The following is a 26,212-nucleotide window of genomic DNA, read 5'->3' on the forward strand; positions in this document are numbered from 1 at the left end:
TAATGAAGAACTTAATGCTTCTATTCCTGAGTCTGATGGAGAGTGAATCACTGGACCAGGTGGCACCGATGAGCCAGGTAGGTGCCACACAGGTGAGCACGCTGGTGACAGAACTGGTGAAGCAGCACTTTCTGAGTTGTCATCTGGTGCTCTTGACCACCAAGCCTCACTCATCTGTGTTCTCCGCTATTCGAAAGTAATTGGAAGTGTTTTATTTTCTATACTTTCAGAATTAAGCTAAATGCTTTAAAACGTGACTTTATTTCTAACGTGGTAATGTTTACTTCAGTCATACTCTAGAACGTGACTTATTTCTAACGTGGCAATGTTTACTTCAGTCAAATGCACGAGGGGACAGTGGTGGCTATTGGCACAATGGAAGAGTACAGCTTGCAGGATGTTCTGTCCGGAGAGGTTACAACGGTTTGCCAAGTACTTGTCATCCACCTCGATCACACTAACGAGGCTGTTAACGAAACTGCGCTGGTCTTGAGGTAATACCGATTTAAATACAATGTACAGACGTTGTCCTAAGGCGGTAAACGTGCCACCCTCGGTCCTCATTGTGTTCAGAATTATCGGTAATGTCAAATCCTCTAATTTGATAAAACTCTGGGGCATCAGATTTTATGAAATTGCCAGTTGATCGAGGGAAAACACAAGTCTCAATGAAAGCTAATTACTTCTCACAGCAACGACACTGAGTAAATCTGACCTATGGTTTCTGGCTAGGCCACTGGAACAGGCCGGATTGTGGAAGAAACCAAAGACGCCAGTGATTGTGGTCGGAGGCAGGACATGGGTGAAAGATATCCTCCTACATGAAAGTCTACGAAACACAATGCACGGACTCTACCTTGCCCTTCATCCTTCAGTCCATTCCTCTCCGAGACATCCTCTACTACCAAGTTCTTCTGAAGAGCCAAGTAATGTAGTCTTACGTATATCTTGTGTTCTATAATGATAATGCTAGGATGAGTGTTGTTTCCTGTGACATCAGTGATTGGAAAAGTCAATGCTATTATATATATAGCCTACCTATCGTGACATGGTGGCACATTAGGAGAAATGAAAGCCCTCTAAATTTATAGCATTTTATTTTCCGCTGATTCACGTTTCCCTTATTTTTAATTTTTATTATTACTACTAGTTCTGCTACTACTACTACTACTACTATTACTACTACTACTACTACTACTACTACTACTACTACTACTACTACTACTACTACTATTATCATTATCAATATTATTATTATTATTATTATTATTATTATCATTATTATTAAAATTTGTTATTATTTGCTTCTTTCATGAATTTTATATAGTCAGCAGGCTGGTCAGTGTATTCCGGCGATGTGTGTATTGTGATGGTGGCGAGCCAACAGTTCGCTTGGTGGGCCGGATGAAACTTGAGGAAGACCCAGAGAACCTCAGTATTACTGATCTCTCCTCCGCACTTTCAGGTTTTGTATGAAAGAATTCCTCGGCTTTTAGTGTTGACATGTGAGGTAGAGGAGGTTGCTTAATATTGAAGTCTTATATACGTACGTAGATAACAGTGAAAATTGATGTAGTTACCTGAAATATTACTATGGACATGGCTTATTTGGATGTATGCTGAAAATACATCGCTGCACCAGAACCCTTCAAAGATCTGGGAGGCCATACCTTTAAAGTGTCCACCGTGCCATACTTCCCTTACGTGGCCTACTCGAGGGACATGTCGGAGCGAGGCAACATGGTCACGCTGCAAGACTCGCTCAATGTCAGAGTACTCATCACCGCCTCCGCTACTCTTAACTTCACGTACGTTATACGAGGGTGGTCTATGATTTGATTTTGTTCATGAGAAATTCCATTAACATTATCTGTCATCACTTCACACGATTTTCCCCAGCTTTATATATATATATATATATATATATATATATATATATATATATATATATATATATATATATATATATATATATATATATATATATATATATATATATATATATATATATATATATATATATATATATATATATATATATATATATATATATATATATATATATATATATATATATATATATATATATATATATATATATATATATATATATATATATATATATATATATATATATATATATATATATATATATATATATATATATATATATATATATATATATATATATATATATATATATATATATATATATATATATATATATATATATATATATATATATATATATATATATATATATATATATATATATATATATATATATATATATATATATATATATATATATATATATATATATATATATATATATATATATATATATATATATATATATATATATATATATATATATATATATATATATATATATATATATATATATATATATATATATATATATATATATATATATATATATATATATATATATATATATATATATATATATATATATATATATATATATATATATATATATATATATATATATATATATATTGTTGGAATTATTTTCAGCGGTAAATTTTGGCGATGTAATTCCCTGCATTTATTTACTGTCATTTATATATTCAAGCTCTACTAGGAAGTTAAAAAAGACTGAATACAGAAATTAGTGTAAAAAAAGATGGATGTATTTGTAGTTTTCTTTTCTATAATGTATTGCTTCTCTGTTGGGAGTGTATATCTAGCAGGTCACCTGGCCCGTCCACTTTGTATTGTTCTAAGAAACTTCCCGAACCTTAGATATGAGGTGTGGGAAACTCCAGATCGCTCCTTTGGGAACCTCAACGCCCAGGGCCAGTTCAATGGTCTTGTTGGTGAACTGCAGCGTGAGGAGACCGATTTCTGCCTCTTGTTGACCCCGACCTCCAAAAGACTTGAGGTGATTGATTACTTGCGCCTGGAACCGACCGACTACATGGTGGTTCTGTCGGAGAAGCCTTCCTTACTGTCAGCCGTTATGTCCATCATGAGACCGTTCTCTAGTAAGTATCTCATAGCTGTATTACTTATTTTCTTTTTCTATTTCACAGTGCAAAGAGGTAAGGAAGAAGAGGAAGGAGTGCAAGTGAAAAATGGAAGAGAGAACCCATTGAGCCCATTGGGTGTATTTTGGCTTGTGAACTTAACGTGTCATAGGATCTAGGCATCTGAATATTAAAATGAAAATGTGGTAGAGATTTTTCATTGCATCAAGTTGATTTTGCGTTATAGACGAGTTGTGGGTCGGGTTGGTGGTTGGCCTTGTGGTGTGGAGCATGACTGCGTGGATGCTGCAGCTACTCTGGAAAGCAGCAACGGGCGGTCCAGGTGTCAGTTTGCGAAGAATTCTCATGTATGGATGGGGCGCTCTTCTGGAACAGCCGCCAGCAGATCCCTCAAAGAATTTTTCAGGCCAGGTGAGTTGTATATGTATAGTACACCGCTTGTAGTCATTGTCTTTCATATACTTGATTTAAAAAGTTACTGACAACAAACAACTGTTTTTTCTTTGGATTTGCAGAAGAAATGTTTTATGTAGTTGCATGCATCTCAATTTTTCTTTCTGAGCGGACTTTACTTAGTAGACTCTTGATTCTTTAGTCCATCGTCAATGACCATCCATCTCAGAGGTTAATTTTCCATCAGATGTTGGTGGGTTGGTGGCTGGTGTTTTGTCTCATAATTGTAACGGGGTTCAAGTCTTCGCTGATCGCCCATCTTACCGTCCAGGCAAAGTCCCAAACTCCAGAGGGGTTGCAGGATCTTGTGGAATTCGACAACTGGAAATGGGGTATTGAACCTTGGATGTTAGATGGACAACTTCTCAACTACTTTGAGAAGAGTACGGACCAAGTAGTGCAAGAAGTGTATCAGAGAATAGAAGTAAGCGTTGTTAGAATAAAATTGTTGGAAATAAGATCATCTGTTTTTGTTTTACGGAGTATTTTGAAGTTACAATATCATTTGTGAATTCACATACAAACTTAATGTGTGTCTAAAATGGAAACAGTAGTGTACCAACATTACAAAAGCAGAATGTACCAATGAACAGTTTGTGTGTGCAGTTATTTAGAAGATTGGCGGTAATAAATATCAGATATAGGCTGCAAATTGATCATCAGCATCAGTTCTCGTACTTCAGTCGTTTACTCTTGATATTTTGTATATTTCAGAAGTTTACCTTAAAAGAACTACTTCAGAAGGTTCTAGAAGGAAGATATTCGATTGTCAGTGCTAAGAATTACCTTATGGTAATTATAGCGTCCAACTACGTGGATAAGTATGGCCAGATGCCCTTTCACATTGGCAGGGAGGAGCGGGGCATTCTGGCCTGCTTCGGTTGGGGCATCAGGTAGGTAGGATGTGCCTATCTCTCCGCATGAAACAAAACAACACTATTACCAACTACTAATGCACATCTGGTTTATATATCCAAAGAAACTCTTGTTTGTTTGTTTTCATTATTCTAATTACAATGTAGGCTCAAAATCAGACTGAATTGTATTGTAAGGACGAATGAATAAAGTTTATTCCATTTGATTTATAAACGAAAGTACAGACAGATATTTTTCTCAATTTTCTTTATTTCAAATGCAATAGGTAATAAAAAAGTAGCCTAAAAATTGTGACCCACTCAAAACGAGAATATGAACCATTTCCTCTCATCTCTATAGGAAAGGGGCGCCTTTTCTGGAAGCGTTCTTAACTCTTGCGTCTCGCCTTGAGGATGCAGGGCTGATAAAACACTGGACGGAGGTGGTGGTGGCTCAGCGCGTGAAGGAGACCAGAGCGAAGGCTGCTCCTAAAGCAACGAATGTGTTGGGTTCACTGGTATGAAATCGTCGTTTCTTTTTATTACTTTTGTATCATTATGAATGTGATTGTTATAGAACCTTACCATTTCTACTCGTACATACCAGGTTTGCATTGAACATTTCGATGCATTCATTGTAGCTCCCCAAACGTACAAGTCTAGCATTGTGTCACCTACAGGATGAGGACAAGGAAGTAATTCTCAGTATGGACCACCTGCAGGGCGCCTTCTATCTGTTATTTCTCGGGTCAGGCGTGGCGTCCATCACCTTACTGACGGAGAAGATACTGGGAACTGAATCACACAAGCTCTCCTATGGCAGGACAATGCTCAAATGAACATAACATTGAATAAACTTCGAAAAATAAAATAAAATGGTCCATATTTATATGGGGGATAAAGTAGCATTTTCTTTTCCTTAATCGTAACTTTTAATTCAACTGGGTAAGTGCATGACATCTCAGTTTCATGACACCTTCGAGAACAATATTTGGAAAAGGATGGAAGTTTTTGGTTACGTAGTTTTCCATGAGGACTTTTTGTTGGGTAGGTTCAAAAGCTCAAGGCTCCAGACCACCAGACCAGCAGCCAGACCCCCCGCCAGCAACACAAACACTCCCTGCAACCACACGGAAACGTAACTCTCATTAATACCATTAGGTTAGTTTTAAGACTGAACAGCATGGCAAAGGTGGCCTCTGATATACACACGCACCCAAAGGTTAGTGAACGAGAGAGTGGTAGATAATGCCACTTTTTTGGGCACATTATTGCATCGCGTGAAGTTGGGAACGTCCTGCAGCCAGTACTTGAAGATCCCAGATTCCGTCAAGGCAATCACCCTGTGGGGTAATGCATACTGTTGAGAGTTTGAACTTGTATTAAACCTTTACTGAAGAAAAATGAAAGATGCAACTTAACGAAAAATGAAAGATGCAACAAAAGAAAAGAATTAAGTCTATACTTACTGTAGGAAACGAACACGAAATGTAAAGTTAAAAGAATCTTATTTGCTCGGTAAAACAATGTTCGTTACTTTGAAAACTTCATATTTTTCTGTAGAAGTAAAGTAAAAAATGATTCTTTGCATTTAGAATGTACGATAGAAAACAAAAGGAAACAATCATAGCCAATGTTTACATATTCATAATTTGTAGATTATCAGAAATCAAAGCAAAAGCGTTCATACCTCGGATTGAGACCTTTTATGATGGGATTAGTTTTCTGACTTATTATGGAAGAAGAAAATGGCAAAAACCCATCTCTGGACAGATAGAAGTCACAGCGGCCTGTGGGAAAGAATAGGAAGGTTTGAAATATATATATATATATATATATATATATATATATATATATATATATATATATATATATATATATATATATATATATATATATATATATATATATATATATATATATATATATATATATATATGGCCTATAGCGCCTGTAGGTATACTTTAAGAGTATGGGAAGCGCTGTTCAGCTTCCAGCCATTAGCGGCACAGACAATATTATTTAATAGTGGTGCCCATATAAGGGCCCATATTACCTATCCAAGCGTATCTTTTGTGTAACGCAATTACACCTTCACCCAGAACCTGGATATCATGGTGATATGTAGGTAACTTTTAACCACTCGACCAATGATAAAGTTTCAAGACGGCACATGGTGGGATTCAAACCTACGCATGGACGTCTGCCTGATCCCACGCTCAAAACTTTATCCACTACGATATATATATATATATATATATATATATATATATATATATATATATATATATATATATATATATATATATATATATATATTTATAAATTGAACATTTACCTTTTTTGGAAACGTCTATGGCCCTCAAGTTTTTAACAGTGGTATCAATATCGACGAAGACGTGATCTCCTGTCCTCACCAGGGTGTCAAGACTCTTAGAGAACTGTGTCTGTGTGTGGAATTTGAGACGACCCTTCTCCTCCAGGTCCGCCACTTCTCGAAACATACCAAACTGGACACCCTGAAGAAGGAAATATAAACTACAGAGCTCCTAACGTCTGATCTCTATATTGTTCTAGAATAAGGCCAGGCAGACCTTGCGAAATTCATTGCATCAAAATTCCAATTCCATCATCTATCTATACAGCTAACAATAACCTTTCAGGCAACTATCGCCTTTCCTTCACTGACGCTCAACTATCCATGTTCTTCTTACTGAACGTTTTGAATAGTTCTTGAATAACTGTTATATCTGTTCCATATTCACTTACTCTTAGAAATTCTTCATTTTTAGAATACTTTTGCCATATCATGGCGACGCTCGGGTGGTCCAGGACGTCCTCTAGAGTCTGGAAGGGCTGCGGCAAGTATCTCACGGCCAGCAGGGACATGAGGTTGCCGGCGTAGCTCTTGGTCAGCACCAGCGTGGTCAACATCCACAGCCCCAGCATCAGACGCTCCCACCACCACCACTGCGCGGGCCACTCCACGTCTGTGTTGGGAATAAGTTAGGCAAAATTAGTCTTCATGAGGGTATGACTTTTGATCCCTGAGAACATGGAAACCTTCAAGACGCAAGGCATCCCCGGCAGGAGGGCCCAGCACAATCCCTGAGACTCACCTTGCTGCAGGAGGACGCGCACAGGGCTTAAGGTGCCGTGATTTAGCATCTTGGTGGGGAGACTGAGGGAAAACATTTTCAGCAGAGCCAGCACGCTCAGCAGTGCCATCAGAGAGGCTGCCCACACTACGGGCGTGAGGGGCAGTAGGAAGCCCCACGGGTCAATCTCAAGACCTCCCAGCCCCCCAAGTATCATCACGTTTCCAGTATATATCACCGTAGTGTAGTCTCCTGCTGCTGCTCGTGCTGGCGATAGCATGAAGGGCACGCCTCCGAAATCTACCTCCTGTATAATAAAAAAAAATATAAATAAATAAATGAATTTTTTATATTTCCACTGCATCTTGAGTACAGAACTGCATGGTCCTATTTACTATTCTCTTATAAATATACATCGAGAATAAACTCCAATTTGAAGGCTGCATTGACGTTTAGTGACCTAATACCCTTAGGTCAATTGAGTGATTGGTTGAATATTTCCAAAAAGATAACGTAATTCTTAAATAATATATAAGTATACATATGAGTGAACAAGAGGCATTACTCACCTCCCGCACCACCAACCCCATCATGCCGGTCCAGGAGCCGTCAGACATTTTGGTCCCGAACGTCCTGTCTGGGGACACCACATACCTGTACCTGTTGTGCATTGCTAGCTGTGTGAGGATATCACGGAGGAAATCATTCAAGTAAGATATATATGATTGTGTGAAACTTATGAAAAAAGTATTATCAAAACAAACTGTAGGAGCGTTTTCTTTCATCATACTCGCATTGTTTTCTTTCACAGTACAGTGGTACAGTGGTAAAGTAGTACCGTTCCACTGGGTTCAGACGCGCTGTTCCCCAGTGCCAAAATAAAGTGTTTACCGTTACGAGTCACAATCCTGTCTTGACCGCTCGGACACAAAACACACACACACACACACACACACACACACACACACACACACAAAAGAAAAATAGATAAATGAATGAAAAAATAGATAAAGATAGATAAATAAAGATAAATGAATGAAATCTCAGCTGGATGTTTGGCATGGAAGATTGATACTGATACTGATACATTTATTGGCTCACATGCACTACATAACTTAACATACTATAACATTGATTAATATTGGACAAAGGTCTGTTGAGCCGAGGCTCTTTTACAGACCCAAATGATTGGATGAGACAGGGAATATCTTTACACAGAACTTTTATATATATATATATATATATATATATATATATATATATATATATATATATATATATATATATATATATATATATATATATATATATATATATATATATATATATATATATATATATATAAAACTTACGTAAAGTTCATTGCTTTTGCAAGATACGTGACGGTTTTATCCATTGCGCCAGTGTAGAGGAGACGGCGCCCGTTCGTGGCGAGCGGGTCGTCCACCCACGTGATTGTGTGGTGAGGCATTAATTCCACCGCCACAGTCAGCGTTGGTGCTGTAGTGAATCTGCTCGTAATTTGATACCACATAGTAAAGATTTTCATCAACTTTGTGTTTAATGTACTATGTATGAAAAGAAAATAGTTCTTATAAGAAAAACATGACAATTGACTAACACAATGAACTTGTCAGGAAAAAGCTGTGATTGCAGAGTTTGCGTCCAAGTCATGCCGGGAGACCAGCTGGCAACTTTGTTGGGTAGCTTCGTCATATGGCTGAACGGAGTCGCAACATACACGCCAACATCCCTGTTTATATATATATATATATATATATATATATATATATATATATATATATATATATATATATATATATATATATATATATATATATATATATATATATATATATATATATATATATATATATATATATATATATATATATATATATATATATATATATATATATATATATATATATATATATATATATATATATATATATATATATATATATATATATATATATATATATATATATATATATATATATATATATATATATATATATATATATATATATATATATATATATATATATATATATATATATATATTATATATATATATATATTACACTTTTTCATGTAAATTTTGGTATAATTATCAAGTTATATTAAGATTGCCTTGTGGTTTTCTGGCTCCGGTGCGCGAGGAGCAGCATGGCGTTTCTGTTGGAGAGAAGGTTATGTAGGCCGCTAAGATGGCTGAGAGGGAGGTGAGTGAAGATGAGGATCCTGGTGGACCACCTGAAGGCGTGACGCCTGAGTGAGAGGTGGGCGAAAGCGGTGAGGAAGGCTGGGTCATCACTCACCACCACCACCACCAGGCAGTGCCACGCCCCTCCCATCTGTGGGTAATGTTGTAAGAATATAAATGTTTCTTGTAAGCAAAACTCATTGAAAACAAAATTGTTAGCAGCATGTATAATTAAATACAATGATACGTACAGTTTTCACGTGAGGATGACCCACCTGACGAACCTTGTCGACCGTCGCCTTCAGGAACGCCAGCGTTCCATTACCCTGGGTGTGTTGAGACGCGACCAGGAAGATGGCGATGCCGCGTGGCGATAGCTTCTCGGTGTCCTGAAAAACGGCGCCAGGAGAGTAATGGTGGTCATCTAGTGAAGTGTTTTCAATGCAATAGTTCATCTGTGGAATCAAGAAGACGTTTGTCGCGCCTCCAGGAGTGACGCACCTTCACGAATGTGAGAGCAACCTGGCTAGGGTTGTCATACAAGAGCAGCGCCGGACACTGGTGCTGACGCTGTGACGCCAAGACGCCTTGCACTGCTGCTAGTGCTTCTGGTGCTGTGCTTTCTGTTGTAATGGGGAACAGTGACACGCTGGTGAGTGAATCAATGGATTAATGAAGTGTTATTTAGTAGCCAAGTATATGGATATTGTTTTTCATTCAGCACATTCCAGTATATTGCGTTGACTGGCATCTACCTAAAGATTGGCGCAGCAGTGCAGCGGACCGCAGGGACTGTGTACTGAGGAAGAGTAGCCACGTTAGCAAGGCGACGGCGACCATCTGAACGGTGAAACAAACCAAGCAGTTTGTCTTTTGTTCCTGTAGACATATTGAAGGGAAGGCCTGTGCTCAACAGCCACATATTGCAACACCAGTAAGTTGTATTGATAGCGTCCTCATTGTGATATGTTGGCATAATGAAAGTTTTTTATTGCTTCTCCTCTTTAATAATTATAGTGTTAGTACTCAAGGATGAAAACACTGACGAAACGAACTCGAGGTGCTGTATATTATTATGCTTCATTGAAAAGTTTCACACTTGGAGGAATGAATACTGTTCTAGAAAGGCTTCCAACTTGTAACTGTCATTCAATGATTTCCAGCCAAGAAATAATTCAAAGTAATCGGATAAAAGTGAATAACGAGATAAACACTATTCAACGCTTAATTGCCGATAATTTTTTGAAAGAGAAAACACATTTCAGTATTTTAGGTTCTGGGTCCTTTACGTAAACGTGAAGCAAAAACTTTATTACAATAAACGTTGGACTTCTTGTGCAGAGATGGACTTTGGCTTTGTCTTGCTCCCACATCATGGGTTCTTTATGAGCAATACAGTCTCTATATTTTACACACATCGAAGCACTTGATGCATCATTACTTATTATGATGGATACCTAAATAACTTTAGGAACTTAGCTAAATGTAACGGAACATTGTATCGTGAAATTACTGTTACGAAACAAACATTCTACACGAGTAACTTTTCATAAACTAAACATTGGAGATCGTAAATTGTCACCATTGTGATAGAGAGAAAACCAAGAATTATGACAATGAAGAAAGACATCGTGTGGGTAAAGACTCCGACCACTTATTGACATAAGCCAGCGCGATAAGTAACAATGCGGTCGATTGTACAAGGTTCCTTCTTTCTTGATCCGGTTGATCCACCTGCAGACTGTGGATGGACTGACGCCTGTCTCTCGAGCAATAGTGCGAATCGACTTTCCACTGAACCACATGGAAATAAATCTGGCGCGTTCACTCAAGTCTGTTGGCTGGAAGGGAGCTCTCGTCATCGTTGCGGGAACACCACGTCCACTCAAGTCCTCGGCAGCTGCTGAGGGACTCACTCCTCGTTTGTCCAGGTAAATAACTTAATGGAAAACCTAACGACTACTCTCCGCATTCGCAAGCCACGTCCTTGTTCAGCGGTTAGTTGGGAGCCACTTTGTCGTTGGTGTGATGCTTACCGTGTACTGATCTTGGTGGTGAGGTGGGAATGCACGGCGGGGACAGGTGGTGCGCCAGACTGCTGCATGCGAAGTCATGCGTTGCCTTTTTATTCATGCTGCGTCTAGGGATGGCTTGGCAAGTCATCAATGAATAACAACTATAGTGTGTGTGTGTGTGTGTGTGTGTGTGTGTGTTAAATGTTGCGTCTAGGGAAGGCGTGGGATGTCATCAGTGAATAACAATTATAGTGTGTGTGTGTGTGTGTGTGTGTGTGTGTGTGTGTGTGTGTGTGTGTGTGTGTGTGTGTGAAATGTTGATTTTGAACGCATGCTTTTTCATTTGATTTAAATAAGTTTTGGACTAATTCTCTTTTCATCTTCATCTTTTTCTAATAGGACTTCTTGGTGAGCCTGGTGAGCAGCTCAAGACACCAGACCATCAGACCGGCAGTCAGCCCACCGGCCAGCAACACAAACACTCCCTGGAACGCAATGCAGAGGTTAATGAAAATATACCATTAGTTTTATTATTGTCGTTATGTGACGATGAAGAATAATTAACAAGAATCATTGTATATGCATACAGTACACACGCACCCATAGGTTACTAAACGAGAGAGTGGTGGAGAACGCCACTGTCTTGGGCACATTATTGCACCGAGTGAAGTTAGGTACGTCTTGTGCCCAGTACTTGAGGAGTCCTGACTCCGTGAGAGACATCACCCTGTGGTGTTGTACATAGTGATGAGACATCTAGGCAGAGGAAGAAGTAAGAATTGACTCGTAGATAAATCGACACTTCCATCTCCAGCAATGCTACATAAGATAAATCAGAGCAAAGTGACAGAAAAGTGCAGAATTGAAGGAAGAGAGGCACAATCCACTAGATGATTCTGCCAGGCCTACGCACTGTGCCTCATGATGCATTACTTTTCGGTGACCATTGTGTAGATGAACAAATTTATCATATAATCCTAGAAAAATATTATTACAATGAGTATTTAGCGATCGTATTATGGTCAAAATAATCACGTTTATAGGAAATATATTGTTGAAAGTTATAGCAAAACAAGAAAAACCAATATATACATTAGTATATAACATTCGTTGATTATTTATCGTGAATAATCTTACCTTGGATTGAAACCTTGTATGACAGGATGTGTCTTTTGACTTATTACAGAAGAGGAAAATGGCAGAAACCCACGTCTTGACTGATAGAAGTCACAGCGACCTGTGGAAACACATGAGGCAAGGTGTGTGTGTGTGTGTGTGTGTGTGTGTGTGTGAGAGAGAGAGAGAGAGAGAGAGAGAGAGAGAGAGAGAGAGAGAGAGAGAGAGAGAGAGAGAGAGAGAGAGAGAGAGAGAGAGAGAGAGAGAGAGAGATTATTTACTCTTATTTGTATTTTGATATTTACCTTTCTGGGAGAAGTCTAAAGCTATCAAGTTACGAACAGCGTTCCCATTGTCGACGAGTACGTGGTGTCCGGCCCTCACCAGGGTGTCAAGGCTCTCTGGGAGCTGTGCCTGTGTGACAAACTTGAGGCGATCCTTCTCCTCCAGCTCTGCCACCTCCCGAAAGACGCCGGACTCGACAGTCTGGCAAAAAAGTGTTATGTAATGAAGAATGACACTCTTTTTTATTAAGAACTCTTCCTCTTAGTGATATATTTAAAAAAAAAAATGTTTCTGTTATAAACGACAAAAAAGGTAGAAAAAAAAGAAAATATGCAGTAAAACCTTACATCTTACGTACTACATTCCATCATTGTAGTATATTGTATTCAACTCACTCTCAGAAAATATTCATTCCTGGAATACTTCTGCCATATCATGGCGACGTGAGGATCATCGAGAACGTCCCTTGGTGTCTGGAAGGGCTGCGGCACATATCTCACGGCCAGCAGTGACATGAGGTTGCCGGCGTAGCTCTTGGTCAGCACTAGCGTGGTCAGCATCCACAGCCCCAGCACCAGACGCTCCCACCACCACCACTGCCCGGGCCACACCATGTCTGTGTTGTGAGTGAGTGAGGCAGAATTAGTCTTGAATCTTCATTAGGCCACGGCTGCTACTCCCTGAGAGTAAAAAAGCTTTCAAGACACAAGGCAGCTACCGGCAGGATGACCCAACACGGTCTCCGAGGCCTCACCTTGCTGCAGGAGGACGCGGACAGAGCTGAAGGTGTTGGCGCAGCGGAGTAGTGATCTGCTAGGGTGATAGAAGTGAAGCACTTGTAAGACAGCAAGCATTCCTACAAGTGCCGTCATGGTGACTACCCACACCAGCGGGGAGAGTGGCAAGAGGAAACCCCACGGGTCTATCTTCAGCCCTCTCAGTCCACTAACCATCCTCAGATCTCCAGTCCAGACTGCCAATGTGTAATCGGTGGCTGCTGCCCGCGCCGGTGACAACATGAAGGGTCCTGCAGCGAAATCTACTTCCTGCAACAATGTGAACAATTATTCTTTAAATGTAGCTTACTGTGTTATGTTGTTTGTACTATAAATCAAGAATGGTTTCTCAAAATGGGTTCACATGACCAAAATTGTTGTTTTGGCTCACATACCTCCCGCACCACCATGCCTACCATGCCGGTCCATGACCCGTTAGGCAGCAAGTTGCCGAACGTCCTGTCTGGGGACAAGACAAACCTGCATCTGTGTACGGGAAGTTGTATTAGATTGTAAAATAATCATTCGGTTACCAGCCGCTCTCTCCTATCTGATTGCAAATTGAAAATGCTTCAGCTTATACTTCTTTTGTAAGACGTAACGTGAAAAGCAAACCAATTGATTTCCGTGTGGCACAATATTCATACACAAACCTCGTGTGAGTGGAGTACGTTAAACACACTACCGTGCCGCACTGAATCACTGGGCTCTGCTTTATAACTTTTCTCTCTTTTTGCTGCATGATGTATGATTCGCTCAAAAGCGTCAGAAAAAAAAGCTATTCTAATAGCATGAAGGATTCTTTTGGGCATCAGTGATGTGGAGTTGTAGGAAAGAGTTATTTCGTAATTTATAAACATGTACAGACCATACAACTTACGTAAAATTAAGTCCTTCCCCAAGATAACCAACAATTTTTGCCATGGCACCAGTGTAGTGAAGACGGCGTCCATCCTCGGCGAGCGGGTCGTCCACCCACGTGAGAGAATGGTGAGGCATGAATTCTACCGCCACAGTCAACGTTGGTGCTGATGGGAATCTGCTCGTAAAAGGTTGAGGCCACATTCTACGGAATCATAATCAACTTTATATGTTGCTCATTTATAGACAAATATTCAGCGTGAATTCCACTAACACAAGGAATTTTTCTGGAAAAAGTTGTGATAGCAGAGGTTGTCTCCAGGTGTTGTCAGGGGACCAGCTAGCGATCCTCCTGGGGTGGATGGAGGAAGGGCTGAACGGCATCGCAACGTACACACCAATATCCCTGTTCGCATGTTGTAGTCACAATAGAGTGTTACAATATATATATATATATATATATATATATATATATATATATATATATATATATATATATATATATATATATAATATGAAATAAATGTTTTGTAGGTTTTGTTGCATTCAGCTTATCTTCATAAATATGATCTTACGCAGCCGTAGATGTGCGTGCTGTGTAGCAGAAGACTGCTTATAACTAAACATCTTTCTCTCATAATAGGAGGACACTGCTGACATGATCCTTCAGGTTACCTTGTGGTTTTCTGGCTCCGGTGCGCGAGGAGCAGCATGGCGTTTCTGTTGGAGAGAAGGTTATGTAGGCCGCTAAGATGGCTGAGAGGGAGGTGAGTGAAGATGAGAATCTTGGTGGACCACCTGAGGGCGTGACGCCTGAGTGAGAATTGGGCGAAAGCGGTGAGGAAGGCTGGGTCATCACTCACCACCACCACCACCAGGCAGTGCCACGCCCCTCCCATCTGTGGGTAATGTTGTAAAAATATAAATGTTTCTTGTAAACAAAACTCATTGAAAACAAAATTGTTAGCAGCATGTATAATTAAATACAATGATACGTACAGTTTTCACGTGAGGATGACCCACCTGACGAACCTTGTCGACCGTCGCCTTCAGGAACGCCAGCGTTTCATTACCCTGGGTGTGTTGAGACGCGACCAGGAAGATGGCGATGCCGCGTGGCGATAGCTTCTCGGTGTCCTGAAAAACGGCGCCAGGAGAGTAATGGTGGTCATCTAGTGAAGTGTTTTCAATGCAATAGTTCATCTGTTTGTCACGCCTCCAGGAGTGACGCACCTTCACGAATGTGAGAGCAACCTGGCTAGGGTTGTCATACAAGAGCAGCGCCGGACACTGGTGCTGACGCTGTGACGCCAAGACGCCTTGCACTGCTGCTAGTGCTTCTGGTGCTGTGCTTTCTGTTGTAATGGGGAACAGTGACACGCTGGTGAGTGAATCAATGGATTAATGAAGTGTTATTTAGTAGCCAAGTATATGGATATTGTTTTTCATTCAGCACATTCCAGTATATTGCGTTGACTGGCATCTACCTAAAGATTGGCGCAGCAGTGCAGCGGACCGCAGGGACTGTGTACTGAGGAAGAGTAGCCACGTTAACAAGGCGACGGCGACCATCTGAACGGTGAAACAAACCAAGCAGTTTGTCTTTTGTTCCTGTAGACATATTGAAAGGAAGGCCTATGTCCAACAGCCACATATTGCAACACCAGTAAGTTGCATTGATAGCGTCCTCATTGTGATATGTTGGCATAATGGAAGTGTTTAATTGCTTCTCCTCTTTAATAATTATAGTGTTAGTACTCAGGTATTAAATCTCTGATGGAACGAACGCGAGGTGCTGTATACCATTATGCTTCATTCAAGAGTTTCATACGTGGAGAAATGAATACTCTTCAGGAGAAGCCTGTTGGTGACGCCCTGCAGTGAAATGATTCACAAAAACCAGGTGGAAGTTAAGAAGAAGATCACCACTATTTAACCTGAACTACCGATAACACTTAACAACAGAAATATATTTGAAAAGAAAAAAATCAACTACATATAAAACAACAGTGTGTGACTGGCGTGTCCTTTACCTGTCTTTCTCCAACTACATACTTTCTCTATAAACAGTTTCTATATTTTGATTTCGAGATATTTTATGGAACATTACTGGTCATAGCAGAGAACCAAAGTGACTGAAATTTTCTTATTTTTTTTATATCGTGAGATGACATATTGTGATGTTTTGCGATGATATGAAAGTACTGTGAAATCATCGGAAGTAATATAACTCAACTAATGTATGTTTATTGCTGAAAACATCAACGTACAACATCAGGAAGGAGATAAACACAATCGTTATGACTGTGAAGAAATACATTCTTCAGATAAAGACTCATAACCAGTCTACGTGCTGAGAGAGGCCAGTGTTCCAAGTAAGAACGAGATTTATTGTACAAGCTGCCTTCATTGCGCCACCGGTTGATCCACCTGCAGACTGTGGATGGACTGACGCCTGTCTCTCGAGCAATAGTGCGAATCGACTTTCCACTGAACCACATGGAAATAAATCTGGCGCGTTCACTCAAGTCTGTTGGCTGGAAGGGAGCTCTCGTCATCGTTGCGGAAACACCACGTCCACTCAGGTCCTCGGCAGCTGCTAAGGGACTCACTCCTCGTGTGTCCAGGTAAATAACTTAATGCAAAAGGTAACGACTACTCTCCGCATTCGCAAGGCACGTCCTTGTTCAGTGGTTAGTTGAGAGCCATTCTGTCGTTGGTGTGTTCCTTACCGTGTATGGATCTTGGTGGTGAGGTCGGAATGCACGGCGGGGACAGGTGGCGCGCCAGACTGCTGCATGGAAGTCATGCGCTGCCTTTTTATTCTTGTTGCGTCTAGGGATGGCTTGGCAAGTTATCAATGAATAACAACTATAGTGTGTGTGTGTGTGTGTGTGTGTGTGTGTGTGTGTGTGTGTGTGTGTGTGTGTGTGTGTGTGTGTGTGTGAGAGTCAAATGTTGACTTTGAATTTTCATTTGATTTAAATAAAAAGTTTTGGACTAATTCTCTCTTCATCGATAGTGTGCAAGACATCTTTTTCTAATAGGACTTCTTGGTGAGCCTGGTGAGCAGCTCAAGACACCAGACCACCAGACCGGCAGTAAGCCCACCGGCCAGCAACACAAACACTCCCTGGAACGCAATGCAGAGGTTAATGAAAATATACCATTAGTTTTATTATTGTCGTTATGTGACGATGAAGAATAATTAACAAGAATCATTGTATATGCATACAGTACACACGCACCCATAGGTTACTAAACGAGAGAGTGGTGGAGAACGCCACTGTCTTGGGCACATTATTGCACCGAGTGAAGTTAGGTACGTCTTGTGCCCAGTACTTGAGGAGTCCTGACTCCGTGAGAGACATCACCCTGTGGTGTTGTACATAGTGATGAGACATCTAGGCAGAGGAGGAAGCAAGAATTGACTCGTAGATAAGTCGACACATCCATCTCCAGCAATGCTGTGTTTGTTTATAGAAATTTTTTAATCTTGAAGTAACAAGGGTAAAGGCTGATGATTCTGTATTCCAATCGTACACCCTTGAAATATTGATCCACTGATATTGTCATACAGAATAATGAAAATGATAATGGTCACCTTTGTTCCGACTTGACTTGCCTTTGGTCATGCATTCTTAGATTATATTCCATAACGTCTTGTCTTTAACAATCTTTAAAATATTATTCTCTTTGTAGGTAAAGCTATTTATTTATTTTACTGGTATTCCAAAATCTTTGCTAGAAATTCAGAACTAAGAAACGAACATTTGTCCCTCACATTCTAGTCACAAATGGTGTTGATGAACGGGAAAGCATAAAAATCAACACCTTAAGTCTGTTTTTCCGTTCTGGGCTATGATATATATATATATATATATATATATATATATATATATATATATATATATATATATATATATATATATATATATATATATATATATATATATATATATATATATATATATATATATATATATATATATATATATATATTATCTTCTCTTGGTCTTATTCCTTGCCAAATTTGGCATGGTGGCCGATTGTGTATTTGTGGCCGTTTTGTCTCTTTTTTCCACCTTTTTCTGGCGTTGTTACTGGTTGTCACTACTGAATCGCTCCGCCTCATTATCCGGCCTCAGCATTGTGTCTGTACTAGTGAAGCAGAGACCAGAGTAACAAGTTTTTTCAGGAATTAATATCACGAGCACCAACACTCGCACAAGTTTGTTATAACATTCATTGACTACTTTATATTTGTATTAAGTAGAAAGTTGTAGCAAAACAACAGAATATATCTAAATATAGCAATTTATTTATTCATTATTTTTGGTTCTAGAATAGTCATACCTTGGATTGAGTCCTTGTATGATGGGATTCGTCTTCTGACTTATTATGGAAGAAGAAAATGGCAGAAACCCATCTCTGGACACGTAAAATTCGCAGCGACCTGTGGGAACACGCGGCAGTGAGAGAGAGAGAGAGAGAGAGAGAGAGAGAGAGAGAGAGAGAGAGAGAGAGAGAGAGAGTAGTATCTTTTGAACACTTAACTTTGCTGGAGAAATCTAAAGCTACCAAGCTTCTGATTGCGTTTTCAATGTCGATGAGTACATGGTGCCCGGCCCTCACCAGGGTGTCGAGGCTTTCTGGGAACTGTGCCTGGGTCAGAAACTTGAGGCGACCTTTCTCCTCCAGTTCGGCTACCTCGCGAAAGACACCGGACTCTGCAGTCTGAGGAAAAAATTGTTGTCAATTTCCCCAGGATCGAGTTGGCCATGGGTTGCATTGACCATTGGTTTATTGGCTATAGGGACTGAGTTAGCCATAAATTGAGTTGATAAGGGTTGTCTTAACTAGCCTTAACTAGGGTGGAGAGAGTTGATAAGGGTTGTCTTAACTAGCCTTAACTAGGGTGGAGAGAGTTGATAAGGGTTGTCTTTACTAGTCTTAACTAGGGTGGAGAGAGTTGATAAGGGTTGTCTTAACTAGTCTTATCTATAGGGTAGAGATGACCAACAAAGAAATGACTGGGGTTGATCTTACAATATATGTAAAGTCTTCTTAATGTTTGTTATATATTATAGCTGTAAAGATGCATTTCACTCACTCTAAGAAAATGTTCATTCTTGGAATACTTCTGCCATATCATGGTGATGTGAGGATCGTCAAGAACGTCTCTTGGTGTCTGGAAGGGCTGCGGCACGTATCTCACGGCCAGCAGTGACATGAGGTTGCCGGCGTAGCTCTTGGTTAGCACCAGCGTGGTCAGCATCCACAGCCCTAGCACCAGACGCTCCCACCACCACCACTGCCCGGGCCACTCCACGTCTGCACCGTGAGGGAGGCAGTAGTTTTCATCATGCACTGCTGCTTCTGGAGCTCAAAGAAAGCTTAAAGACGAAAGTCAGAAGGGGGCTCAGCACGGTCCCCGAGACCTCACCTTGCTGCAAGAGAACGCGGACAGGGCTGAAGCATAGCGCCTTGCCAGGCAAACAAGAGGAGAGCACTTGCATTACAACTGTCACCCCTAGCAGTGTAGTCAGGCCACCTGCCAGCACGAAGGGCGTGAGAGGCAACAGAAAGCTCCACGGGTCTATCTTCAGTCCTCCCAGTCCGCTTACTATCCTCACGTCTCCATTCCACACCGCTACGGTATAATCACCGGCTGCTGCCCGCTCAGGTGATAACATGAAAGGTCCTGCAGCGAAATGTACCTCCTGCAACAACATGAATGACACTTTGAAAGAAACGTGTTATGTTATATTTAAATCACACTCTTGATAAAGAAGAGCTTATCAAAACGACAGCGCAAGACCAGAAAGAGATTGACTCACTTCCCTCACGACCATTCCCATCATGCCAGTCCAGGACCCGTCATGAAACTTAGTGCCGAAAGTTCTGTCGGAAGACAGCACATACCTGTACCTGCGTATCGGGAAGCTGCATTAGGTTGTACGAAGCCATCGGTTGTACTTTGTTGTAAATTTATACTATCATAACTCCTTGGCTTGGATCCGAATATTGTTTCTGATGAATGAACAGTAGGATAGAAAATAAAAGAAGGTCAAGAAAAATAACATTTAAAACTTCATTTGCTTCCACCTAGCTTGAGACTGGGACAATCATGAGGTCCTCTTTCTTGAGTGTGGTCCACCATTGTAGCAGCGCGCTAACATGTTCATTCATGCTAATTCAGTTCGGTGTTTAATCATGACTTTCAAATAGTCAAAGAAAACTCATTAAAAACTTACGTAAAGTTAACTCCCAAAGAAAGATATTCGATAATTTTTGCCATGGCGCCAGTGAAGTGCAGACGACGTCCATCCATGGCGAGCGGGTCGTCTATCCACTCCAGGGTGTGGTGAGGCATGAACTCCGCCGCCACCGTCAGCATTGGTGCTAAGGGAAATCTGTTCGCAAAGTGTTATTATTCTTTTTATTTACGTATTTATTTCATAATGATAACTAGCACATTAAGGAAAATCTGAGTTGTTTGAGATGGTGAACGTATTCACACAAACAAAATACATGTATTCCACCTACACTATAAATTTTTCTGGAAAAAGCTGTGATTGCAGAGATTGCGTCCAGGTCATGTCAGCGGACCAGCTGGCGACCCTGCGGGGCCTGGTGGTGGAGGCGCTGAACGGTGTCGTAACGTACACACCAACATCCCTGTTTATATATTTAAGTCAAAATCTGCTTCTATACAAAATATTCAGATGTCCCAGGCGAAGAGACACAGAATATATATTCTGAGATTTGAAAGTGCATATCATTATAAGTCGGAAATATTTAATGATTTATAAAAAAATTTCAAATAAACATGCTAAGAATTTGCGACGGGAATGGCAGAGCTAGCAGCAATGGTGGACATTGACATCATTAAGGGTGTTTCTTCACTACACATCAAGGTTTTCATAAATAAAGACATTACTGAATTAAAAGACGCAGCTTATCGTTGTAGGAAATAACATCTAAAGCATAACGATCGCCATATGACAAAAGTAACCAGATGGACATTGCAATACTGCTCGGGTATCTGAGCAACTTTTCGTGATAATGCAGAGCGGGTGGTCACTTGCTGATACACGTCCATATTAATCTTAAATGTCCTGTTACTTCTAAAACAAGGCTTTGAAGGCTGCTTATAACTATACGTCTTTCCTTCATAATAGGAGGACACTGCTGACATGATCCTTCAGGTTACCTTGTGGTTTTCTGGCTCCGGTGCGCGAGGAGCAGCATGGCGTTTCTGTTGGAGAGAAGGTTATGTAGGCCGCTAAGATGGCTGAGAGGGAGGTGAGTGAAGATGAGGATCCTGGTGGACCACCTGAGGGCGTGACGCCTGAGTGAGAGGTGGGCGAAAGCGGTGAGGAAGGCTGGGTCATCACTCACCACCACCACCACCAGGCAGTGCCACGCCCCTCCCATCTGTGGGTAATGTTGTAAAAATATAAATGTTTCTTGAAAACAAAACTCATTGAAAACAAAATTGTTGGCAGCATGTATAATTAAATACAATGATACGTACAGTTTTCACGTGAGGATGACCCACCTGACGAACCTTGTCGACCGTCGCCTTCAGGAACGCCAGCGTTCCATTACTCTGGGTGTGTTGAGACGCGACCAGGAAGATGGCGATGCCGCGTGGCGATAGCTTCTCGGTGTCCTGAAAAACGGCGCCAGGAGAGTAATGGTGGTCATCTAGTGAAGTGTTTTCAATGCAATAGTTCATCTGTGGAATCAAGAAGACGTTTGTCGCGCCTCCAGGAGTGACGCACCTTCACGAATGTGAGAGCAACCTGGCTAGGGTTGTCATACAAAATCAGCACCGGACATTGGTGCTGACGCTGTGATGCCAAGACGCCTTGCACTGCTGCTAGTGCTTCTGGTGCTGTGCTTTCTGTTGTAATGGGGAACAGTGACACGCTGGTGAGTGAATCAATGGATTAATGAAGTGTTATTTAGTAGCCAAGTATATGGATATTGTTTTTCATTCAGCACATTCCAGTATATTGCGTTGACTGGCATCTACCTAAAGATTGGCGCAGCAGTGCAGCGGACCGCAGGGACTGTGTACTGAGGAAGAGTAGCCACGTTAGCAAGGCGACGGCGACCATCTGAACGGTGAAACAAACCAAGCAGTTTGTCTTTTGTTCCTGTAGACATATTGAAGGGAAGGCCTGTGCTCAACAGCCACATATTGCAACACCAGTAAGTTGTATTGATAGCGTCCTCATTGTGATATGTTGGCATAATGAATATCTCAAAGTACTTTACACTTTGATGTATTATGAGTCATTAGGGCAACATTGTCAAGCATGTTTCTCGATTGATAATAGTGTAATGAAAAATAAGTACAGTTTTCTTACCGTTAGTTCGATGTATATATTCATTTTGCATTTTTTTCTCAGTTTAAAACTTTGAAAGAAAGGTAAACAAAATGTTACAAACTATGTTTGTTGAGAACTGATGCAAAAACCCCAAAAAAAAAAAAAAAAGAGAAAAGTTAGGCAAATTAAGTAACGAGATGTAAACTTTGCGCAGAGACCGTCATTTCAAATCAGAACTTCGTTGATTATTGTTAACAATACATTGAAAAAAAAAAAAAAAAAAAAAAAAATATATATATATATATATATATATATATATATATATATATATATATATATATATATATATATATATATATATATATATATATATATATATCCACACCACGACACATTGTTTGAAAACTTTCAAAATAGTTTCCAAGCATTTTTCAAACAATTTACAAACTTTTTCCAAACAATGTCACGTGTATTTTTCTTACCTTGAATGAAAAACTGTGTGTGTGTGTGTGTGTGTGTGTGTGTGTGTGTGTGTGTGTGTGTGTGTGTGTGTGTGTGTGTGTGTGTGTGTGTGTGTGTGTGTGTGTGTGCGCGCTGCAGAGATGACGATGGATCAGTTAACTTAACAATAGTGGCACAACACTTGCAGTGAAAACACCATATATTGTTCTAAGAAAACTGGAACGTTTTGCATTGCTACGTTCATTCCCCAGCATCGTGGGATGTAACAAGTGCAGCTTACAGAAGCAACTCACTAGATAGAGATCCTTTTTCTAATATTTCCTCTCTTACCTTTCTTTTTCTTGCCCTTTCCTTAATATATCAAAAGTTACAAGTAAAATAACGAGGCTGCTGCGTGCAGCAACCTCTATACTAATAACATGCATGACAACAACTGAGGTCTGGAAAGCAAACATTGTTTGGAAACTGTTTGTGAGAGTTTCTAAGTGCTTTGGAAACAGTTGTCAGACTATGTTTCCTGGCGTGGACAGACCTTAATTTACTCCAAGACGCTGTATGTAACATTATTTCTGTTGGTTGTCCTGTGAAATATATGAAAGTTTCCCATATTTTCTCAAATATAGTAAATAATGCAATGTAGTATCTTGAGAACTTATTTTATGTAACGTTGTGGAGTATAAAAATTTGATTTGAAAATAATTCAGTTGACTTTATTACAACACAAACTGGATGTCTGTTACACAGAACATCAACGTTCAATACTGGGATGGAGATAAGCACAATCATTATGGCTGTGAAGAAATACACTCCTCAGATAAAGATTCATAACCTGCCTACGTGCTGAGACTGGCCACTGTAGTAAGTAAGAACGATGCTTATTGTACAAGCTGCCTTCATTGCGCCACCGGTTGATCCACCTACAGACTGTGGACGGACTGACGCCTGTCTCCTGAGCGATAATGCGAGTAGATTTCCCATTAAACCACATGGAAATAAATTTGCTGCGTTTCCTGAGATCTGTTGGCTGGAAGAAAGCTCGTGTCATCCTCGCTAGAACACCACGTTCACTCTGGCCCTTGGAAGCTGTTGAGGGATTGACTGTCAGTTCCTTTCCGTCCCACTAAGTATTTAGTTGAGGAATTTGCCATTGATGTGTTCCTTACCGTAGACGTAAACTCGATCTGGTGGTAAGTGTGCGAGGGGACAGGTGGTGACAGTGGCTCGCCGGACTGCTGGATGTGAGGCTCTGCGTTACCTTTTTATTCGGTTGCGTGTTCATTTATTGAAGCATGGTGGAGTTGCAAATCATGCAGGAATGTAGGTGCAGTGTGTGTGTGTGTGTGTGTGTGTGTGTGTGTGTGTGTGTTGTGTGTGTGTTTAACGTTCACTTCGGATGCAGCTGGGTAACTTACTACATAAATGGAAGTCATAGTGTATTAGATAAATAATTTCAAACTGAATTAATTAAACGTTAAGGCATTTGTTTATTGGATCAGCTTAGGAGGTACAACAGTTATCATGATTGTTTAAATGCTGCTGAATACACCAAAAGAGGTGCAAACAGGATAGTCAGTGATCTTGAAGGTGTCTGATGAGCAGCTCAGTCGCCCAGACCACCGGCCCAGCAGCCTCTCCGCCAGCCAGCAGCACAAACACTCCCTGCAAAGATGATGGTCTGGAATTATTGTTTTGTTTTGGTATTGTTATTGATGTAGAGAATATGGTTCTTATTTTATTGTTGTTTTGTTGCTACTGATGTCGTTAGGTGTAATTACTTATGATGGTTTCTCTTTAGACTAAGTTCCTATCTGTCACCACCACCACCACCACCAATTTCATCATCATCATCATCATTCAGATGGGGTACATACATAGCCAGCCAGACAACACGCCCTTACCCAGAGGCTGTTAACGGAGAAGGCTGAGCTAATCAAAAGCTTCTCGGTGACAGTCATGCATTTAGTATAGTTCGGAATGTTGAACGTCCAGTGGTCCATGAGTCCTGATTCCCTGAGAGCCAACACCCTGCACGTGGTTGGGAATATATTTGACTCAACCTTGGTCCTTTTAGTCATTTGGATTTTATTTCACCTCAACAGCATTATTAATAGATTGAGTTTTCATTGATTTATCTTCTATCTATTATTTTTACTGGAAGAACAACTCTGGCTAAGGGCAAGAAGAAGAAGAAAAGGAGAAGAAAAAAGAACAAAAAGATTACAGTAGATGCCAATCGCTTAGACTAAATTCAGAAATTACCTTTAGTTTATTGTCTATTATTAGTGCCGTGCTGTGTGATTCCTTGCTGTGTGGTTTGAATTTGTCAGTGCTTACTTTGATTTATGAAGTAATGACCTATTAGTATATAATGGAATAAGATGACAAAATCGTCATATTTTCAAGGAAAGTTACCAAGGGTTGAGTCCGTCAATTATTGGGTTGGTCTTTTGGCTCAGCAGGAGAAATAGAATGGTAGAAATCCATCTCTGGATACATAGAAATCATAGAGACCTAGAGAGAGAGAGAGAGAGAGAGAGAGAGAGAGAGAGAGAGAGAGAGAGAGACCCTTAGAACACGGATCCTCGGCAAATATTCGCTTCTTTCATCCATCAGTGCTAATTATATCAAAGAAAGGTCTTGATCACCTCCTCGTACCTTTCCGGGAGAAGTCCATGGCTACCAAGTTCCAAATAGTTATGCCCACCTCAATTAGCACATGGTCCTCGG

General features: G+C 40.2%; 6 protein-coding genes across 6 annotated transcripts; 1 reads left to right on the plus strand and 5 right to left on the minus strand.

Annotated features, from left to right (window-relative positions):
• The first annotated feature begins 368 nt into the window (after nucleotides 1–368).
• LOC123511888 (glutamate [NMDA] receptor subunit 1-like) lies at nucleotides 369–5,223 on the plus strand. Its single transcript, XM_045267949.1, has 10 exons — nucleotides 369–494; nucleotides 733–926; nucleotides 1,328–1,465; nucleotides 1,643–1,808; nucleotides 2,770–3,011; nucleotides 3,241–3,425; nucleotides 3,655–3,891; nucleotides 4,182–4,360; nucleotides 4,683–4,839; nucleotides 5,002–5,223. Exons 1-10 carry the CDS (start codon nucleotides 376–378, stop codon nucleotides 5,158–5,160), a joined length of 1,776 nt encoding a protein of 591 aa, XP_045123884.1. The 5' UTR covers nucleotides 369–375; the 3' UTR covers nucleotides 5,161–5,223.
• LOC123511890 lies at nucleotides 5,203–7,270 on the minus strand. The gene is made up of 5 exons (XM_045267950.1): nucleotides 7,091–7,270; nucleotides 6,660–6,840; nucleotides 6,012–6,111; nucleotides 5,538–5,664; nucleotides 5,203–5,441 (listed from the first exon to the last, which is right to left on the minus strand). The coding sequence occupies exons 1-5, from the start codon at nucleotides 7,268–7,270 to the stop codon at nucleotides 5,337–5,339; spliced, it is 693 nt and encodes a 230-aa protein (XP_045123885.1). The 3' UTR covers nucleotides 5,203–5,336.
• Nucleotides 7,231–11,885, minus strand: LOC123511955. The gene is made up of 8 exons (XM_045268063.1): nucleotides 11,665–11,885; nucleotides 10,384–10,468; nucleotides 10,130–10,251; nucleotides 9,904–10,017; nucleotides 9,555–9,779; nucleotides 8,871–8,987; nucleotides 7,989–8,096; nucleotides 7,231–7,726 (listed from the first exon to the last, which is right to left on the minus strand). Exons 1-8 carry the CDS (start codon nucleotides 11,740–11,742, stop codon nucleotides 7,328–7,330), a joined length of 1,248 nt encoding a protein of 415 aa, XP_045123998.1. The 5' UTR covers nucleotides 11,743–11,885; the 3' UTR covers nucleotides 7,231–7,327.
• Nucleotides 11,886–12,035: 150 nt separating this feature from the next.
• Nucleotides 12,036–14,278, minus strand: LOC123511956 (glutamate receptor 3.3-like). The gene is made up of 7 exons (XM_045268064.1): nucleotides 14,216–14,278; nucleotides 13,799–14,090; nucleotides 13,440–13,660; nucleotides 13,065–13,245; nucleotides 12,781–12,793; nucleotides 12,244–12,370; nucleotides 12,036–12,128 (listed from the first exon to the last, which is right to left on the minus strand). Exons 1-7 carry the CDS (start codon nucleotides 14,237–14,239, stop codon nucleotides 12,036–12,038), a joined length of 951 nt encoding a protein of 316 aa, XP_045123999.1. The 5' UTR covers nucleotides 14,240–14,278.
• A 418-nt stretch (nucleotides 14,279–14,696) lies between these two features.
• LOC123511957 lies at nucleotides 14,697–16,253 on the minus strand. Its single transcript, XM_045268065.1, has 5 exons — nucleotides 16,169–16,253; nucleotides 15,915–16,036; nucleotides 15,705–15,818; nucleotides 15,357–15,580; nucleotides 14,697–14,859 (listed from the first exon to the last, which is right to left on the minus strand). The coding sequence occupies exons 1-5, from the start codon at nucleotides 16,251–16,253 to the stop codon at nucleotides 14,697–14,699; spliced, it is 708 nt and encodes a 235-aa protein (XP_045124000.1).
• Nucleotides 16,254–17,721: 1,468 nt separating this feature from the next.
• LOC123511958 (glutamate receptor ionotropic, delta-1-like) lies at nucleotides 17,722–21,081 on the minus strand. The gene is made up of 8 exons (XM_045268067.1): nucleotides 20,939–21,081; nucleotides 20,522–20,612; nucleotides 20,128–20,404; nucleotides 19,795–20,060; nucleotides 19,234–19,418; nucleotides 18,786–18,842; nucleotides 17,930–18,056; nucleotides 17,722–17,814 (listed from the first exon to the last, which is right to left on the minus strand). Exons 1-8 carry the CDS (start codon nucleotides 21,079–21,081, stop codon nucleotides 17,722–17,724), a joined length of 1,239 nt encoding a protein of 412 aa, XP_045124002.1.
• Between the last annotated feature and the right edge of the window lie 5,131 nt (nucleotides 21,082–26,212).

The sequence above is a fragment of the Portunus trituberculatus genome, chromosome 32, assembly GCF_017591435.1.
Source record: "Portunus trituberculatus isolate SZX2019 chromosome 32, ASM1759143v1, whole genome shotgun sequence".
Taxonomy (NCBI): Eukaryota; Metazoa; Arthropoda; class Malacostraca; order Decapoda; family Portunidae; genus Portunus; species Portunus trituberculatus.